Source organism: Peromyscus leucopus, chromosome 15, assembly GCF_004664715.2.
Source record: "Peromyscus leucopus breed LL Stock chromosome 15, UCI_PerLeu_2.1, whole genome shotgun sequence".
Taxonomy (NCBI): domain Eukaryota; kingdom Metazoa; phylum Chordata; class Mammalia; order Rodentia; family Cricetidae; genus Peromyscus; species Peromyscus leucopus.
In genome coordinates, this window is record NC_051076.1 from 37,941,903 (window position 1) to 37,962,945 (window position 21,043).

Here is a 21,043-nt window from a genome sequence, read left to right on the forward strand (position 1 = left end):
ACCAAACAGCAAATATTTATTGAACACGTCCAGTGCACACAGCTGTGGGCCTTGAGGTATTAGGACTCAATAAACACATTTGAAGAGGTGCAGATTCTGAACTTTTGTTGAATTATCAGATAGTGCTTCCTTAATGGAAAGATTATCAAGACTTTTTATTTTTTATTTATTTATTTATTTTTTTAAAGAAGCTTTACCCCTCCTTAAGGACTGGAGTACTAAGCAAGGTTGGGAGGTTGCACAAGAGAGTTGCCTGGGGTCAAAGCTCACTGCATGCATTAGTTCAGAGTTGCAGGTGGTAAGAGAAGCCACAGAGAAGAGGAAAAGCAGAGCACAAAGGTAGTGGGAGTGAAAGAAAGTCTCCAGAGACACTGAGTGATCTACTCTGCCCTGGAAGCCGCAGGAAGAAACACGGTAAAGCTGGGGCTGGTGTCCTGTGATGACTGCAGACCAGTTCCAGGACTCTCTTAGGCATGTCTTCCAAGTCTTGCTCTAGAAAATCTCACCAAGTTCATCTAAGGGACAAGAGGACCTGAGGGTATGTGAAGGAATGCATCGTGGCAGCTTGGATCCTATTAGAACTCAGTTAAAGATCTGAGACCCAGCTAGAGATGGCTCAGCAGTTAAGACCACTGACTACTCTTCCAGAGGATCCAGGTTCAATTCCCAGTACCTACATGGCAGCTCACAGCTTTCTAACTCCACTTCCAGAGGATCTGATGCCTTCTTTTGGCTTCACTGGGTACTGTATGTATGTGGTTCAGTCACACATGTATGCAAACAAAACAAAAAAGCCTCAGATTAAAAAAAAAAAAAGAGCCGGGCGGTGGTGGCCCACGCCTTTAATCCCAGCACTTGGGAGGCAGAGGCAGGCGGATCTCTGTGAGTTCGAGGCCAGCCTAGGTTACCAAGTGAGTTCCAGGAAAGGCGCAAAGCTACACAGAGAAACCCTGTCTCAAACAAAAAAACAAACAAACAAACAAAAAAACAAAAATAAAAAATAAAAAAACAAACAAACAAAAGAGGCAGACACGCCTTGAGTCTAGGTACATCCTAACTATCCAGGGAGTGAAAGGTCTAGTAGACATTTGACAGGTGTGTGTAGAGACAAAGGGGTACAAGAGGGGCACCCTCAGGGTTTAACTGGACTTGGGAGGTTTTGGAGTATGGCAGACCCAGATAGCTATAGGTTTTCTCTGCAACTATTTCAAAGGGCTTTGATGTCACGAGAGTGATCTGCTTGGAACATGCCATCTGTCTTCAAGTTACCACGCAGATCTGCCAGTCTCTCAAACCCTTTCCTCCCACTTCATCCCTCTGCTGGTTCAGGCCTTCCCTCCTTGTAAATTATTTACAACTGGGAACCATGCCTCACTTTAAACAGATTAATCACATCAAGCCCCAGCTTGACATCTGTATTGGTATTTAATTGTTCAAGGACAAAACTCAAATGACTCAATAATTTTAATCCAGCCTCTTGAAACTGTGCTCAACTCTGGGTAGAGAGCTGGCTCAGTAGTTAGGTCCACTTGTTCTTGAAGGGAATTCAGGTTTCATTTCCAGCATCCACATGGTGGTTCACAACCATCTGTAATTCCAGTTCCAGGTGATTCAACACCTTCTTGATTTCCATAGGCACCAGGCACACACATGTACATGTATAATAAATCTTTAAAAAAAAAAAGACCCACAACAAACAAAACTGCCTGAAAACCTAAGTGAGACTCATTCCTTATTGCATCCATTCACTCTTCCCATTTATCCCTTTCTTAAGATGTAAACCCAGCCCCCGCTTCCCCTTAAAGTCTCCAGTTAGACATAATCTTCTGATTGTCTTACACCTCACCATGTCACTAAAATCTACGCTCTGATAGCCAGAATAGGATGGTTGTAAAGTCACCGGTCAGGCTGAGCCTTACACACGCTTTTGGATCAAACACCACCAGCAGCATCTGTGACCGTGTTCCTCCAGGCCCACCTGCGACCAGCTGAAAGGGGCTGAACCAGGCCACACTGAATGCCGTGCATGCGTTGCATCGTTTGTTCAGGAATGGTGAATAAAGAGGCACAAACCTAGATCTTTTATTCCCTGCATTTTACCTTCTGCTTATATTTTCTTTACTTTCAGAACAAGCCCATTTTATTTTTTGTTTTGTTTTTGTTTGTTTATTTATTTATTTATTTATTTATTTATTTATTTATTGGTTTTTCAAGACAGGTTTATCTGTATAGCTTTGCACCTTTCCTGGAACTCACTCTGTAGCCCAGGCTGGCCTCGAACTCACAGAGATCCGCCTGCCTCTGCCTCCCGAGTGCTGGGATTAAAGGGACCACCGCCCGGCTATTTTTTGTTTTGAGACAGGTTCCTATATAGCTCAGGGTCTTCAACTTGCCATGTACCTGAAGCTGGCTGGCCTTGAACTTGATCTTCCCAAGCACTAACCTGGAATTGTAGAATAGTGCCACCACACTTTGGCATGGTCTGCTCTCCAGCCACCCTCTCAAGAGTTGACTGTCCCTGTTTCAATTCAGCCTGTTCCCTCAGAATTCACATACCTTACTTCCTCTTACTGGGAATCTCCATCTCTAATATCCATTCCTCTCTCCATGCTCCACACCTCGAGTGCAGTTTCCTCAGGAATTCTTCACCAGCCACGCTGTGTAAATTATTATTATAATTTTTGGTTTTTGTCTTTTGGGATTGTGCTATGATTCAAACCTAGGGCCTTGTACAACGAAGTTGTCTTGTTTAGTCTCACAGCTTCTTGTTCTGAAGACAGTTTCCATTCTTTGATAATTCTGTTTACTGTTGTTATTTTATTAAATCAAAGTCTCACTATGTAGCTCTGGCTGGCCTGGCATTGAATTCTCTATGTAGACCAGGCTGCCCTTGAGACTCACCTGCCTCTGCCTCCTAACAGCTGGGAATAAAGGTGTGTACCCAGCAAGCTGACGCTATTTAAAAAGCCTCTGTCAAGTTCTGTTATCAGAGCTCATTGAGAGCAGATGGCACTTTTCTCGTCTGCCATTTTGTTAAAGCATAATAAACTATAGGAATAGTTTAGTAGTTGGTAAATTCACTTTTTGTTTTGAGATAGGGTGTAGCCCAGCCTCACCTGGAATTTAACTATGGAATGTAAATTGGTTTCCAACTCTTGTCTCTGGAGTGCTTCATTTGTGGGCATATGCCACCATCTCCAGCTTACTTGTTTGGGGAAGGGGCAGGGAAACAGGGTCTCTCTGTGTAGTCTTAGCTGTCCTGGAACTTGCTATGTATACCAGGCTGGCTATGAACTCAGAGATCTGCCTGCTTATCTCCTGAGCGCTGGGATTAAAGGCGTGTGTCACCACCGCCTAGCACCTATTTCTTTTTCTTTCTTTTCTTTTTTTTTTTTTTTTTTTTAAGATTTATTTATTATGTACACAGTGTTCTGCCTGCATCCCAGAAAAGGGCACAGGATCTCATTATAGATGGTTGTGAGCCACCATGTGGTTGCTGGGAATTGAACTCAGGACCTCTGGAAGAACAACCAGTGCTCTTGAACTCTGAGCCAGCCCAGCACCTATTTCTTATATGTTAAGTGTTCAAAACAAAAAGAGGTTGGTATGCATTTTTTAATAGCCAACCAGGTTGCAAAGCATGATTGAACTAGCTGACCATCTCAGATTAGCTAGTCACAGGGGTAAAACATTTATGCACACAAGACAAATTCCCTTTAGTCTATGTGAGTTTCAGCCCAACAGGTCAAACAGTGACTTTTATAAGCAGGGCAGGTCTAGTTGAAGTGGCAGACAGGCCTGGTTTTGGAATTTCCTCTCTAGATTTTGTCATCTTTCAAGGATGGCTCCATCACTATCTCATACCTTCTGAACTCCCTTTACTATGGCTCCTCCTGTTGAGGTCCAATAGCGGTGGTCCCCAAATTTAGTAATTTGTTGACAAGAGGTATTACAACTCCTCCATTGCTGGCGATGACTATTAATTTCATTAGGAAGTATTTTAAAGTAAATTCCAAACATGATCAATTTATGCATCTTAAAAAATATGAGGCTGGAAAGACAGCAGTTAAGAGCACATGACATTCATCCAGAGGACCCAGGTTCTAGTCTCAGCACTCAGTGGCTCACAACTGTCTGCAACTCAAATTCCAGGAAATCTGATGCCTTCTTTTGGCCTCCACAGGCACTCCCTGTGCATATGGTATACAGACATACATATAAGCAAAACACTGGTACACATAAAAACAAACCTTTAAAAGGTATTGTTTTATGTAACTGTGTTGTTACTATCAACTGAACAAAAAGATTCCCTTGATTTTACCATCTAATATCCAACACATGAACATTCTTAATTATAGAAATGTATCTGTTAAATTGATTTCATCAATGTTTTGAAATGTGTAATAACTCATTTCCCCGTTTTAGACCTGAGGAGAGAGAGCAGTGCTGGATCCCTGGAGCTAGAACTGTAGGTGGTCCAGAGCTGCCTGATGGGAGTGCTAGGAATGGAATCCTGGTCCTCTGGGAAAGCAGCCAGCACTTTCAACTACTGAGTCCTCTCCAGCCAGTCACTCCCTTCTTAACTAATGCATGGCCTATAAGAGACCATATAACTTAGGTGTATTCCCTGCCAGAAGTGACCAACAAGGCTTCAGCATAACTGGGAGTCAGTAAATAGACAGACAGGTGTTTTGTCTGGAAGACCATTTTGCTTCAGCAGAAAGATGCTCTTGGCTTGATGAGAAGCCATAAACTCAAGCCGTGGCAGCTTACTGAGTGCTGGCCCTGGCAATCTCAGAGCCACAGCATACTGAGGTGTACACTAATTCCCACGTTAGAGAAACTGGAGACTCCCAGTATTTGTACTTGCACAAATTAGCTTTTTTAAATTTTCATCAACAGTCCCCAGGAAGAGAGTAAGATGACAGACTCCTTTACAAGAAAAAGACTACACATTGTTCCTCCTCATTAATTATCATTTAATATAAATGCGGACAGAAAGCAGATAAAGACCTTGTAGACACTTTCATATATTTACAATCCAAAGGTGAATCACCTCCTTCTACTTGTTAAAATGAATCCTTTTATCTGCAACTCACAAGAGCCTTAAACCCTAGTTAGGAGCAACGAGAGGCTGAGTCAGTTCCCAAGGTAATAAAGTAAATAACATTTTAACAAAATGTGGCATCTTTAATAGAAACAACATGCACACAAATACAAAATTGAGAAAGAAGGCCTTAATCTTCTCAAAAATATGCAACAAGTGGAACATGTACTCATTCAGACCCAGAGTTCTGTAGCCCTAAACACACTCCTATTTCTTTTCTTCCACCTCATTGTTTTGAAGGCTGTTTAAAAGAAATGGAAATATTAAACAGATTAAACACGAAAGGGAATGTTCCATTTCAAGCAAGGCTTTTTTTTTCCTATTCAAAAAGAACTTGCAGAAGATAATACTCCAAATAAAATCTCAGGTTGGCCAGCTGCTAAGTAGTCACAGGTTGGAGAGTTTCAACCCATCCTTTGTTCTCTCTCAATTGGAAACATTTGGAAAACGTAAAATTTCACAAACTTCATTAATTTAAAAGTCAGCTGTTACTTTAAGGCTCAATTAAAAACAGTTCTGAGCAGGTGGGTAGAGAATGACATGCAAAGAATAGGGAACTGAGGCAATGGGAAAACATAGGATGTGGCACTGATTCTGAGATGGGAATTCACACTATCCAGAACTGCAATTCCATAAGGTCATTTCTATTCTGACTCCAATCTCAAGGGCTCCTTTACTAACTTAGATTACTTTTGTTAAGTATACCTCTGCAGGGCGCAATCACATACAATCAATACGATTGGTAAATTACACAAGCTCTATCCCAAGCAAATATGAACCAATGTTAAAGTCATTTTTTAAAAACAAAACAAAAGAACGAAGTAAAATCCACCCAAAAAGGTGATAATGACTGCAGAATGTCTCAGGAGACTGGTATGAGCCAAGAGACCAACTGACCAAAGTCAGGGAAGGGTGGCGGGGGTAGAAGGGGAGGCACACACCAAGAGAACCTCACAACTGGAAAACGTTAGGTGGGTGAAAGGTCTGTTCAGAACCTGCTCTCTGTCTGCATTACTCTGGAAAGTCACAGAGTACGTTACTGAGGCCCGTGACCAGCAAATGCAATTTTCTCATTCAGTTCTTTGACATCCACATGGTGGGAAAACAAAGAGTGGAAAGTCGGCAAAAATACGTATGGGGGAAAATCTCTCAGGACTCTCTTAGCTAAATAGGGAATGTAGAGCTGAAGAGCAAAGGCCCGTCAGTAGAGAAATAAAATTTTATGGGGTATAGTGGGTACCTGTTCCCACTACAATGGGGTGTTTGGATATGACTGTGAAATGCCAGCTAACCAACAGACAGGCTATACCAATAAATTATAGAAATGACAACTGTTAAAAGGAAAACAAACAAAAACCCCAGACCATTACCCACCCTGTATTTGTTTGCATCCATTTCTCAACCTTTCACGCCCTCATTGGAGTGGGACCACCTGACAGTTTCCAGTTATAAGATGACTCTGTGTGCGCACACACACCCTAACATGGGAGCCAAAGACTTGTGATCTGTCTACTCAGCATTAAAAGACAAAACACAAAACCAAATAAAGAGTCACCAGAAAGTGAGTCTTCAATACAAAATAAAAAGTCATCTTATCTACTAAATAACATACACCAAGATAACAAACTCCACAGGATTTCATTTTTCTAAATACACATTTTTTTCTGACACAGTATTGTCTTACGGTTTAAGTTTTCCACCTTGGCTTACTTTCTTGTGAAAATGAAAGTTATTTTGCTCAAGGCTAAGTTCAGAGAAATTCAGTGTCTGGAACCAGAGGCTCAAAGAACAATCCCAGTGCTAAGGGAGGTCCCTTTATCACAGTGGGGTTCCCAGAGCGCTTTCCCACTTCATTCAGTGTAGCAGTGAAAACCTGCCCACTGAGAACAGACCTAGTAGAAGGTACTCCTAGGCTGGCATTTTCCTCTTCTTTATTAATGTAACTACTATTACTAATCAATTAGAATATGTTACTTAGGAAAACACTGTTAGCAATTACACAAATAGAATCTTAAAATTTCAAGTAACAAAAAGGTTTTATTTGAAATTTTACCTTTTGAAAAAACAAACAAACAAAAAAACCCCAAACCAGCTCTCTCTGAAGAGGCTCAGAAAAGCTGAATAAGAACTTAAAATTTACCAAAAACTCCCAGCAAGTCATTTCAGCAGTTAATTTTAAAAAGCTGAGCTGGAGAAATAAATATAAAAGCCTTAGCTGTCTAAGGTAGACATGGACGTGTTTCTGCAAAACAAGCATGCAGATAAAATGGTGACAGTAGTAGACTCCTGCTGTGTTCAACTCCATGGTGGAGACTAAATTGTCTCAGTGAAGTCGGTTAATCTGAGCTCTATTTTCAGGGGATGAGATCCCTTTGCAACACTATAAACATGTATTAACAATTAAGGTTTTAACACACTTTATAGGGCAAGAATGTAATAGTGTGTAATACTGCAGTTTATTTGCAAGGTCATTGATTCCTCCTTAAAACTAATTAGGCCATATCTTTTAATAAAATATAAATCATTACAGATGATTTTTTACACCAAGATTTTACATATTGAACTTTACTTGATTTTTAAAAGCCCAAATGGAGAATATGGTGAAATTTCATTCTGTCACCATTTGTGCACATAAATAATAGCACACGAATCTCATTTAGTGAAAGTAAGCTGTCCCTGAACACAGCTGAACAGGTATTAACTACAGTTAATTATGTCTCACAAGCCTCAAGCTCAGGAAAAATCCTTAGGCCCATGACTTGACCATAGTGAAAGTACATTGTCCTGTAGGCACAAGTGAAAGCACAGAAAAACACAGAAGATGCTATTACATCAAGATAATCCCCAAAAGGGAGAGTGAGTTGCTTAAACAAATATTGTCAAGGATGATATTTACTGGTCTAGATAGAGAAACTGATGAATTTTCATTACTTTTACATTTTATAAGGCCAGCTAACCTTACAAGTTAACTTTAGACATCTACACAGTACAATCAACTTACAAATACTACCAGGTTTCATAATCAAAATGGCTACTATTTCCCCTAAAACCAAAACAGAGTAAAGCACAAGTCTTTGGCGCTCCTTAAAGAAATAGCAGGTTATCATTCTTTACCAGACCTTTGCTTGCCTGCCAGTAGGGCAAATACCACATCTGTGCATCACTGAGTAATAACGCCATTAGAAAAGGCAACTTCACAGAAGTCATTGGCTAAGCGAATTCATTTGAATGCTCTGTTTAGAGGCAGCAAACTGTCACTGTTACAGATTGGGTAAGTCAAGGGGAAACTGCAGAATGGCAAGGGGTCAGGAAGAAAAGAAAAAAGACAATCATGGGAAACTTAGGAACTAAATTTCAAGCTTCCACATCGAAGCTCATGGGAGTCTGATGGGATCATGCATTCAAGTAGCAAGTGAGAATTGCATCAATCTTCTGCTTTTAGGCAAAAGAATAAATACATGGAGAAAAAAAAAAACAACAGAAGGGAAGGAAGATGAGAGAAGGGACTAACCCACATTAATGTCATACCAAACGAGTTCTTACACATTCTGAGTAGTTGAATATTTGTAACTGATATTAATAATAGTGTCTTGTCACTTGAACATTACTACCAAAAACCTATGCTACAGGTTCTGTTTAATTAGAAAAGTAGTAAGGATGGCTCTTTGGTCACATCAGACTCTGTAAGTTATCCGGGTGAGGGGAGCTATTAGACTAATCTTGTGACTATAATTAGGAAAGTGAGTCCAGATATTTCATTCTCAGTTCTTTTATCATTTTCTAGAGACTCACTGAAAACAGAATGAAGCAAAGTACCTTTCTATATTCACTACAATAACACACTGGCTTTGTTTCTGAACAAGTATAATGCTCCTTAACCCTTCCAGAATTGTCCATGTTCATCTTAGATGGTTCTTGCTTTTAAATACGGTAAAAAGCAAATAGTCATCTTCAGAAGAAACCATTGAAGTGAAAAAACATACATATTGCTAAGCATGGTAGCACATGCCTGACATCCCAGGGCTCAGGAGACTGAAGGATCTTGAGTTCAGAACCAGCTTGGATTACATGGTAAAACTCTGTCTCAAAAGGGGTGCTGCTGCTGTAAAAGTTCTATTTTCTATTTGACAAGTTCATTTTTTAATGTCTCTAAAGACACAAATAAAAATCAACGCTTTCCAGATTCTGACAAAAACAGCAGTTAAGAGTCACGAAGTTATGCTTCAATTTATTGTTGCCTCATAACACAAGATTTGTTAAAGGGAGAAAACATCCTCAAAGTTGTGGGGGTTTTATTGACTCCCTAAATCTGCCAGTGGGCACAAACAACCCCCACCCCCAACACACAAAACCCACCTAAGAACTCTAAGGGAAAATGACCAATTACTAAAACAGCAAAATTGTAGGCACAGCATCTTCCGATTTCGAGCCCACCCACTGGTTATAGAGACCGGGGCTTGGGGAACTTAGGCTACCATTTAAGAGACCAATTTTCTCCCTACATGAAAATAACATCTGAAGAGATACTAGTGCACTGCAGCAGAGTGCATGTTGGGGGTTTCACATACACCACAAAGGAAATTTACTTTTATTCTCAACTCCAACAAAACCAATATGAAGATATCCCCCCCCACCCCAGTCATTCTTTTTTCAAAACAAACCACTTGCTTCTAAGACTTAGGAATTATCTGACATGTCCAAAAGACCTTATGGTCTGCCCAAATCTTGTCTACTGAAGGCAAGAGGCCAATAATGTGGCATTTTATAGACGTGCAGAAAAATAAAAATCCTGTCAGACATAACATTTTTTCCTTCTCTCAATAAATAATGAGTATTTAAAGTATCTAAAGTATAAATGTAAGAGATGTTTTATCTTAAAAAAAAAAAGGCCAAAAAAGCAAATGTACAAATGTATATTTAAAATTAAAAGGAAAATGTATGCATCAACTGAAAAATGCCTCACCGTCATTCAGTGCTTCTACCTCCCAATCAGTCATTTTATTGCAACAGCTGCGCTCATGCGAAGAAATCTTTAAAACATACCCAATATATATACAGATATAGCCATGTATATATGTATATATATATATAATATATATATAAATTTTTATTTAAATAAAAAAGAAAGCTCGAATCCCAAGCCAATATGTGTATATCAAATCCTTGACCAGCCAGGTCTGTAGGGCATAATCAAATTCAATGTGAAATAGTATATAAACACGGTGCCTTGACTGGGCAAATTAAATAATCGCTACTCAAATGAGTGTTCTGTTTGGATTTCCTACTGGTAGGCAATGGCAGGACTATTTTACCCTTCCCACCCCACCCCCACCCACTTGTTTCCATTAACAACATGACAGACATAGAGCATAGACTGAGGTGGCTCTGACCTCAGCAGGAGTTAATGGGTAAGAATATAAGAAATAAGAAAAATATAAACTTTTGCTTTTACCCAACCAAAGCAATGCAGTAACTTATTACATAACCAGTGCTTTCTTGTTTAGTAGTATTATCTAGAAAGGGAAACTGGATGTCAGGCAATCAGAGGGACAGAGTGACTATGAAATAGTCCCCCAATGAACTCATTTTACAGGGCTTAGTAAATTAAGCATACAGTGGTAGCATTAGAATATGTGCAGCAGAACTAAGCAAAAATCCCTCCTTACTCTTTCATAACATTTTCATAAACATTTTTAATGTCAGAAAGCCAAGTCTAAAAGTCCATTTCAAGTTATTTAGTTATGCTAGTAATTCTGAGCAGCACAAGTCATCAACACATAAACTATCTTCAAGACTCAGTTTTTATCTGCCAAATCTTTTTTGCTTTTGAATGGAAAAACAAAAATTCCATTGAAATAATGTGTCCCCATTTATTGAAGTTCCTATCAAATGTTAAGTTTAATTTTAACATTGTATGTATTTTATGTTTGTGTATGTACATGGACCCATGTGTGCCTGGTGCCCACAAGGTCAGAAGAGAGTGTCAGATCCCTTGGAACCAGAGTCACTGGCAGTTGTGAGCCACCTTGTGGGTGCTGGGAAGAACCTGGGTCCTCTGGGAGAACAGCCAGTGATCCTCTGCTGAGCCATCTCTCCAAGTTTTAGAACACGGTTCACAAATTGTCCTGATTTTTTGAGCATTCTAGGGTTCCAAAAGAAGTTTAATTTGTAAGCACAGCTTCAATTTTCCAATGTGAGTTCAACACAGGAGAACAGGAATTGTCTGTTTTCACTATTGAGTTGAAGCTCCTTTTTTTTTTCTTCTCTTTATTTTGGTTGTCTCCTGCCTTAGCATCTTGAGTCCTGGGATTACAGGAATGAGCCACCATGCTCAGTTTAGAGTTCATTCTTAAGGTAATCTACATTCAAATCTAATGAAGCAATGTAAACACCAAATAGGCTTTCAGATTTTATGGAGAGAATGCAAGGAATTCTCAACATGGAACTGTGTAGCTCTAACAATCAACTGCCTGTTGAAATCGCTGCAAAGTGGAAACTAAAACCCTACCCTACTCAAAAAGTCATGAAGCTAGTGATCCAGAAACGGGTGGGTGTGGGGGTGCTGAAGAATAGCTCTAAGAAAATTAGTTTGCTGCACAGTTTCTAATAACCCAATCTAATATCACAGAATTCTTGGAAACAGTGCTTTTAGTTTACAGGGTTGTGAGAGTTGGAAAGGACTGGGAGAAAAGAATTATACACTGGGTATGTAATAATACCAAAATACAAGAAAAACCTACTTCATTAAGATCATACAATTAATCAAACAGAGTGTATATATAATATCTTCTTTTTTTTTTAAAGCCCTGGATCCAAGGCGTCCAAAGTTATTAAAATAAAGTTCATTCACAGAACAAAAACAAATTTAATCTGAATTGCTTGCAGATACTGCTAATTTTCTTTTTCTTTAAATTAAAAAAAAATGCATTAATGTGAACTATGTGCAGGGTTTGTTTAGTAGTGGTGTTGTGCACATTGCCTCCGGTGCTCTTCCTGGATTTCACTGACCACTCAGAGAAAAAGTTAGAAGTTGTCCATTCTTCTATCCTATGTCCCACGAGCTGATGAGGAGCAGAAGGTAGAAGCAGGGCACCCATGTTCTAGGGGGCAGAACTGGAAGTAACTCCTGATCTCTGGGAATCATTGTTATGGCCTCCTTCCTCAGGGTCTTCTGATAGGTTCAAAGAGCTGGTCTGGTTTGATAGGAGGCTGAGATTCTCTTGTGTCAAAGCCGATCCATTCGGTACATCACTATTAATTACATGAAAAAAAGTTGGAATTTTTAAAAGGAGAAAAGCAAACACTCTGAATAAAATCGAGTCAACAAGGGCTTATCATTTAGTATTGTACCAAAAATTTGAGTCACGAGTGGTTAACACATGCATTTAGTCCAAGCAGGAGCCAGAATCAGACTGACCTCTACCAACTTTAGGCTAGTTTGGTTCCAGGCCAATCAAGGCCACACAACGACTCCGTCTCAAATAACCCAAACAAACAAACAAACAAACAAAAAAAAAAAAACTAGAAATAACTTCCAAATTTTGATTATAATTCCTCTTCCACGTTGTAGCATATAGTTGATAAACTAAAGCTGGCAAGCTCCTATTCTATAAATAAAGGTTTTGTCAGAACACAACCTGCCTATTTGCTTATGTATCTATTACCACTTACACATTAGAGGACAAACAGGCATGGTGATACGAGACTCCCTCTCAACCTTCCACATCAAGACCGACACCTTAAAATAGTTGCTGCCGGGCATTTAAAAAAAAGTGCTGACCTCTGATTTACCAAGCTTATTTGTATAGGAATTTATTTATTTTAAAAAATTTTTTTAATTCATTTTACATACCAACCACAGATCCCTCTCTCATCCCTCCTCTGGCTCCCTTTCCTTTCCCTCCCCTAACAAGGTTAGTTCTCCCATGGGGGGACAGCTAAGCCTGGGACATTCAGTTGAGGCAGGGCCAAGCCAAGCCCATTCCCTATGGAAATTTATTTTTAACCTAGGACAGCATATAGATTTAAAATAGCTGAAACCCAAGAAGAGAGCAACAGGACAATTAGAAATTCTTTATGTTTGTTGTTGTTGATTTTGGGACAGGGTCTCTACACAGCCCTGGGTCTCTTGAAACTCACTATGTTGAGCAGGCTGGCCTCAAACTCACACAGTGAGTGCCAGAATTAAAGGCATGTGCCACCACATCTGGCAACATTAGAAATTCATGTTATAGGTCATGAGGGGGGCGACACAGGACTATGCATTCAAATGCCTCAAAGATGCCAAAGAAAATAAATAAGGATAAAAAGTGAATTAATTAGCATGTTATGAGAGATCAAATTAAAGATATGGCTAGGAATGGCCTAGAGATAGTGGTGCATACCCTTGATCCTGTCTTGTTTCAAAAGACCAACAAAAACCAAATCTACCCACAACACTAAGCAAGGCTAATTCATTGCTAAATGCCATTAAAAGACAGGCAAGATAGCGATGGGAGGTAGAATTAGAGGTGCTTTGAAAAACTTGTATCCTGTTAAAAAGTCTATCTCCCATGGCTTATTTGTTGTGACATAACTGAGATGGGGAGGAGGAGACCCTGGAATAGAGCCTAGTGGTAAAATGTGCTTAGAATTTCTGAGTTCAACACCCAGCATGAAAACAAGATAAAAACAATACCAAAGTGGGGGATGGGTGGGCTTTTATTTAGTACATTTATTACATTTCAATTTTTACAGTGAGCCTGTATTTTGTTTTTTTAATTCAAAAGCTATACTTAAACGAGAAGGACATATAACCAGAAAACATATTTGTTAGGAATTAACAGATAATTCAACCTTGGTTAGTGCTAAGTTTTATATGTGCATGTGTGAGACAGTCTCACTTTGGAGCCCAGACCAGCCTCAAATGACTGTCTTCCTACCTCAACCTCTCTAGGGTCCACAGTTATATTCCACCCCAACTCCCAAGGTAAGTTTTATGATTTCTAGATTTAGTAAAAACATGTTCTCTTTTCCTGTTGGGAGGTGGTGGCACACACCTTTAATCCCAGCACTCAGGAGGCAGAGGCAGGAGGATGGATCTCTGTGAGGAGGAGGCCAGTCTGGTCTATAAAGCTAGTTCCAAGACAGCCAGGGCTACCCTGCCTTCAGAGAGAAGACAGAAGAGAAACCCTGTCTTCAAAAACCAATATATTCATATTCTTTACTCACTATACAACAAAATAGTCTCTAAAAATCATAACGTACTTTGGGTATGGCCAGATAATATAACTATTGTCTTTCATATCTGGTTAATAGGACTATAGAGGGATCCTTTTACCTGAATGTCAATGTAAGGTCTTCAGCTGGGACTTTGTTGTGTGGCTCTGGCTGTCCATTCTCTGCTTGCTTACTTGTGCCCAGTTTGCTTTTCATGTCCAAAGAACACTGGCTCTCCTTGAAAAGAAGAGGAGTGAAGTCAGTAATCTGTGTGTAACAGGATAGTGCAGACACAGACAACACAAAGTGATGATCAAAGAACAAATCATTCTTAAGTGTTATTAACAAAAACAAACAGGCAGATGACAGAGTATACACAAAAGCATAACAGTACAACCTGCCTTGTCACTATCTTAGAAACATGCCATAAACTAATACTGAAAAACACCACAGAGAAGTGTATAAGCTATAACTCCTTTATAAAACTAGGTCATCAATACCTTAAATGCCATGAAAACTAGCATTTTAGTGTGTGTGTATGTGTGTGTGTGTGTGTGTGTGTGTGTGTGTGTGTGTGTGTGTACACACACATAAATTTTTTTTGGTTTTTCAAGACAGGGTTTCTCTGTGTAGTTTTGGTGCCTGTCCTGGATCTCATTCTGTATACTAGGCTGACTTCAAACTCACAAAGATCCGCCTGGTTCTGCCACCCGAGTGCTGGGATTAAAGGCGTGTGCCACCGTCGCCCAGTGTATAAATATATCTTAATAGTACACAAAAGTGCAAAAGATTAAATATCATCTCATCTGCTTCTCTAATGTGTATGTTAAACAGAAACTTTAAGATTTCCAATTAATTGCCTTTTCCCCAAATGTGACTAGAGAATCAAGTCTATGACAAAGGACAAACCCAAAACAACAGGAACTAAGAGAGGAATGATGCAACCAGTTGACAACTCATCTTTTTGAGAATCACCCTAAGTATTAGTTATTCTTCATGGTATCTGGATGATTCTAAATTCTGGAGTCACACAGAATTCACTTCAGCTGCCCAACCCCCCACCCCAACCCGACAGCAGCACGTACCATACTCAGTTCCCGGGTTCTCTTGCCAATTTCCCTCTCCACCTGATGTAGTTCCAAGCTTAGCTGCTCACTTGAGATCATTCCAGGCCATTTTGGAGGCAGTGGAGGGGGCTGTGGCTGGCCTGCCAGGGTGTTCACCTCCCTCTGTAACACCAGTCGGTTATTGATAGCCTAGTGCACAAAGCCAAGCACACACAACTCAGAACACTTCGTGACATATAGAGAATGCAGCATCCCAAGTATTCACACTAAACTAGCCATATGTTCACAATAAAAATGGATCCAACTATAAACACAATCTCTTTTTAGTAGCATTTGAATAAAAATGGCTTTATTTTTAAGAGATGTATTTTATTTTATTTTTTTGTTTTGTTTTTTTGAGACAGGGTTTCTCTGTGTAGTTTTTGGTGCCTGTCCTGGTGTGCCACTACTGCCTGGTGATATATTTTATTTTTTTTTAAAAAAAATCAGTGTGTGTGTACTTAAGTGCAAGTGCCTATGGATGCTCAAAGAGGGTGCTGGATCCCCAGGAACTGGAGTAACAGGCAGTTGTGAAACAGGAACCAAACTTAGATCCTCTGCAAGAACATTAGCCATTGCTGGGTATGGTAGCGCACCCCTTTAATCCCAGCATTCAGAAGGCAGAGGCAGGTGGATCTCTCTGAGTTCGAGGCCAGCCTGGTCTACATAGTGAGTTCCAGGACAGCCAGGGCTGTTACACAGAGAAACCCTGTCTTGAAAAACCAAACAAAAAGCCCGGTGCTCTAGCACCTGTATTCACATGCACGTACCACTCCACCAAACACATATAAATTCAATTTAAAATTCTTGGTAACCCTTCAAAACTGAGGTACCAAATAGTTGCAGTGCTGAACCCCTGTAATTACTCTAAGAACTAAGGACGGCCAACACAGGAAGACCTTGAGTTTAAGGCCACTAGGGCTGCACAGTGATCCTTGACATCCAAACTCCCAACACAAAAGTGTCTGTAGGCCTGTACCTCTAGTCCACGGAGCTGGGTCTGCTGGCTGATCTGATGGTTCAGCTGCTGCAACTCTAGCCGCAGCTGTTCTCTTTCAGCAGAGAGAAGGGGTTTTCCATGACTGGCCACTTCTGCCATGGACATTTTCTCCCTTTGGTAAGAAAGAAATCACGAGGCAAAATTTTGAAGTTTTATTCTGTGAAATCATTACCGACTAGAAAAATAAAGTAAGGAAAGCTGTATGCTTTTAAGTATTTATAACAAGTAAAAAGAACAACTTTTACCTCTCGATGAAGTGTCCCTGAGGAGGTATGTTTGGATGAGGCGAGTATGGAGAATCTCCCCAGCCACCATGAGCTCCATATGGACTGTAATCTGTAAGGGAACAGTTTATGGTGGTAAGATGTAATTCACAAGTTTGATTCATCTTCTATGGTACTATAATCAAAAAAGCAAAGGCATACTGTATTTATATCTCTCTGTCTAGAAAGTTATCTGCCAAAATGATAATCATGTTGTATCTTCCCCCACTGAACCTAGTTTTCATATATGTTCTTCTCAGTGTGTGCATATGAGCGTTTGAATGTAGAGGTGATGGTTGATGTCAGGTTACCTTCCTAAAGCACTGGGATTATAGATACATGCCCACACAAGTCTGCTTTTATATGGGTACTGGGGATCCAAACTCAGATCCTCCACTCTATCAGTCACCTCCTCACACTCCAAGAATCTGTTATTTTAATAAAGCAAGGAAGTATTTAAAAATAAAAACCACAGGCTTTTTTTTTTTTTTTTTTTTTTTTTTTTAGACAGGGCCTCTAGCCCAAAATAGCCTCAAAATCACTATATACCCAAGGATAAACTTGAACATTCTGATACCTTGTCTCCATCTCCCCAGTGCTGGGATTACTGGCATGTGCCATAACACCTGGTTTATGTGATTCTGGTTTCATATATATTAGGCACACACTTTACCAACTGAGCTATATATACTCCAGCCCCTTAGGCAATCTTAATATATAGGCAGTTAATTTTAGTTTATATTCCTAAAATTCGCTGAGGTGTAATTGCTTTCTTACAAGGAAAAGTTTAAAAACCATTGTCTTGAAGAGTCCTAAAAGCACTGACAGAATTACACCGAGAGTCATGACTACTAGTCTGGGATTCTTACCTGAAATGCTAATAGGTTTTGTGGGTGCTCCCTGAGGTGCCATGGCCTGCATTGGGCCAGCACCCTGATACAGTGTTTTGGATGTTCGAGAGATGGCACCAAACCGAGATACTGTTGGTCGGTCTCCAAATGGGATGAGGTCATCATCACTAGTTTCCACTGCTCTTCTCTGAAGATCCAATCTCTGGTCTCTCATTCCTTTACTTTCTACATTCTGACAAAAAGCAAAAATACGATGCTATCTAACATCATTTCCACTAGCTCTGTAGAGAGGTTAATAGGAGTATGATGCTCTTATTAGTAAGAATAAGTCATTAGTTGTCTTTGGCTGTCATAGAACATTGCTTTTAGATCACAGTAAGGAATACATGTGTAAGTACAGACAGATGATAGAAAATGAGAGATCCATCTATTTCTAAGTACTATGAACAAACATTCATTTGTCAGGCAAGTACTTTACCACTAAGTTATATGCTTAGCCCACACATCAATGCTTGAGAAGCACTGTTACAAATTCTTCTTTCACATATTTGGAAAAACTTTAAATGGCATCTACACTGGTTAGTAATTTTGTTATTGTTTACTGATGTAAGGACATTCATTTTTCTTTGCTAATGTTACTGCAGTGTGATAGCCCTCTGGAAAGCACCTTATATTACGATTCTACTTCCGTGCATTCCAGTGAAGGACTTCTGTGGTGCAGAAGCATCTATTTTGCTAGTCATAGCCCACAGAAAGGAGTTATGCTTAAGTTTAATCTCATCTCATTTGGTGCTGGGGACTGAGCCCAGGGCCTAGCTGTGTTACTCTCTCAGTCCCCTTGCAGTTTCTTTTCTTTTCTTTTCTCTCTCTGGCCTGCCATCAATTGGTTTTATCTTAGCCAGCTAGGTAAACATTATCTATGAAAACCTATATAAATTAGTAGGGAACCATTTTAGAATTAACAGGGAAAATGATGTTAAGGGACACCTTTCAAGCCAGTAATACCACACTTTTTTTTGGAGACAGGATCTCACTATTGTCACCCTGGGTAGAATAGAACTCACGATGGAGACCAAGTTAGCCTTGGACTCAGAGATCCACCCATCTCTGGGATTAAAAGTGTGCAACATCACACATCACATCGAGCTTTTTTTTTTTTTTTTTAAATATAGTTCCAGCTGACTCTGACCTTGCCACCCTTCTGCCTCAGTCTCTTAAGTGTTGGAATTATAGGCATGAATTATCTGTCCAAGAATACCATGTCTAAGCATAACTTTCATGGATGTGCACAGGGAGACTCTAGAAAGTGTCCATTACATTATATATAAGGGGCTGGAGAGCTAGCTTAGCAGTTAAGAACACTTGTTCTTGCAGAGGACCCCAGTCTGAATCCCAGCAACCACATGGCAGCTTACATCGCCCCTACCTCTATTCCAGGGTACCCAATGTCCTTTGACCTCTGAGGACATCAGAACACTTGTGAAACACTGACATACATGTGAGCAAAACACTCATATGTATAAAACATACAAATAAATCTAAAGAAGTCTCTTAAAATATGAAAAGCTAAAAATTATCCACAACAGTAAGATTCAGTAGCACAGATCTGTAATTATAGCTATTAGGAAGGCAAGAGTACCACAGTCTGAAATTATGAAATTAGCTTGTGCTATGTACAATGAGTTCCAAGTCAACCTGAAAATTCAGTGAGGCTCTGTCTCAAAAAGAAAAAAAGGAACAGTTGAGCTTAGTGGCACCTGCCTATAGTTCCAGCTACTCACTGACAGGCACAGGGGAATACTTTATGCAAGGTTATCCTGGGCAATACAGGAAAATCCAGTGAAAGGAAGGAAGGAAGGAGGGAGGGAGGGAGGGGAGAGAGAGAGAGAGAGAGAGAGAGAGAGAGAGAGAGAGAGAGAGAGAGAGAGAAGGCTGTGTGTGTATGTGTCAAAAAATAAGCATTAAAATCAGGGCAAGAGGCTATTTACTGATAGGGAGGAGAGTAAAGAAAAAATGAAATTAGGGAGATTAACTACTTTTGCAAAGTTTTATTTCTATTAAGGGAGGAAGGGCAATTAATATGTAAAACACTGATACATAAGATACATTAAACCTTCACTTATTAGCTACACAGCTACATTATTTCTCATTAAAAAAAAATCCAAAAAGCTAAATATAATGAATTTCAGGATCTTATAAGTTCACATCAACAATTATGAGTCAAGCAACTATTCTGATTCAATTACAATTTTCTCTTTAACCAAAAATAAAAATAAAAAGTACTTTTTATGCATAAATTAAGGAATTCCCAACTATGTATATATTCCTAAAAAAGAAAAATTAACATGCTTTTAGAAAGCATTGATTTATTTTATTTATTTATTGTGCAAATGCATATACCCTCATGCCATAGTGCATGTGCAGAGTGCATGCCAGAAGACAATTTTCCCAAGTTTGTCCTCTCCTTCCATTGTATGAGTTCTGGGGACAGCACTGAGACATCTCTCTAGCGCTCAATATGATTTTCAGATTTTATTTTACAAACAGGGAGGGATCTGTATTCAGGTCAATATTTCTACTACTTTTCCCCAACTGATTGTTGAAGATAGTGTCTCTCACTGACCATGGAGCTTACTGATTGGTTGTACTGGCTAGCAAGCAAGTCCCTGGGGTCTTCTCTGCTCCCCAGTGCCAGGATGACAGATACCCACCATCATGCCCAATTTTGTTTTGTTTTTTTTTTTAAATTTATTATGTTTACAGTATTCTGTCTGCATGTACACCTGCATGCCAGAAGAGGGCACCACATCTTATTACAGATGGCTGTGAGCCACCATGTGGTTGCTGGGAATTGATCTCAGGACCTCTGGAAGAGCAGCCAGTGCTCTTAACCTCTGAGCCATCTCTGCAGCCCCTGCCCAGCTTTTGATGTGGATTCTGAGGACCCAAACTCAGGTCCTCATGCTTGTATGGCAAGCACTTTAACCACTGGGCCTTTAAAGTTATATTCTGCTAAAGGTGACCCCTTTACCTAGAAAATCCCTCAGAAAGATTCTTTTTCTGTGAGCAAAGTTTTTATAGAAATGAGAAACTCGGGGCATAACAGCTCATGCTGGTAATCTCAATGACTAAGGAGGATTCAAAGTTCAAGGCCTTCCTGGACTACAGAGAAGTGAGGACTCAAAACAACTGAATTTTCAAGACTCTAAAACATCAACCCCAACACTCTTACAGTCTGACACTACCATAGGCTATCTCTCAGTGTCATAAAGTTGGGGTACCTTACCACACTCATTCACATTTATGGGGTCCTTGGAAGGAACACTCCAGACTCTTCACAATCTTCAGACCTGACACTGTCTTTTTGTTTAAAGACATAATGATGGTGACAGGAATACAAGTCATGGTGATGTGTGAGCTCAAGGCTTTTGCAGTATCCCCATATAGCAGGAAAAGTAGGTTTTTAAATCGAGAAAAGAACTTAACCTTACTTTCTGACCCAAGTTGATTCAAGTTAG

The 21,043-nt window shown here is 39.8% G+C and overlaps 1 protein-coding gene across 1 annotated transcript in view; it reads right to left on the reverse strand.

The window, feature by feature from the left end:
* Positions 1-11,342: 11,342 nt before the first annotated feature.
* Rc3h1 (ring finger and CCCH-type domains 1) overlaps positions 11,343-21,043 on the reverse strand; it is a 76,845-nt gene continuing 67,144 nt past the window's right edge. Inside the window, exons 15-20 of the mRNA XM_028864470.2 lie at positions 17,544-17,757; positions 16,657-16,747; positions 16,391-16,523; positions 15,391-15,561; positions 14,427-14,542; positions 11,343-12,358 (exon numbers count right to left, since the gene is read on the reverse strand). Coding sequence (XP_028720303.1) covers positions 12,208-12,358; positions 14,427-14,542; positions 15,391-15,561; positions 16,391-16,523; positions 16,657-16,747; positions 17,544-17,757 — 876 coding nt within the window. The 3' untranslated portion in view covers positions 11,343-12,207. The remainder of the gene's footprint in view (positions 12,359-14,426; positions 14,543-15,390; positions 15,562-16,390; positions 16,524-16,656; positions 16,748-17,543; positions 17,758-21,043) is intronic.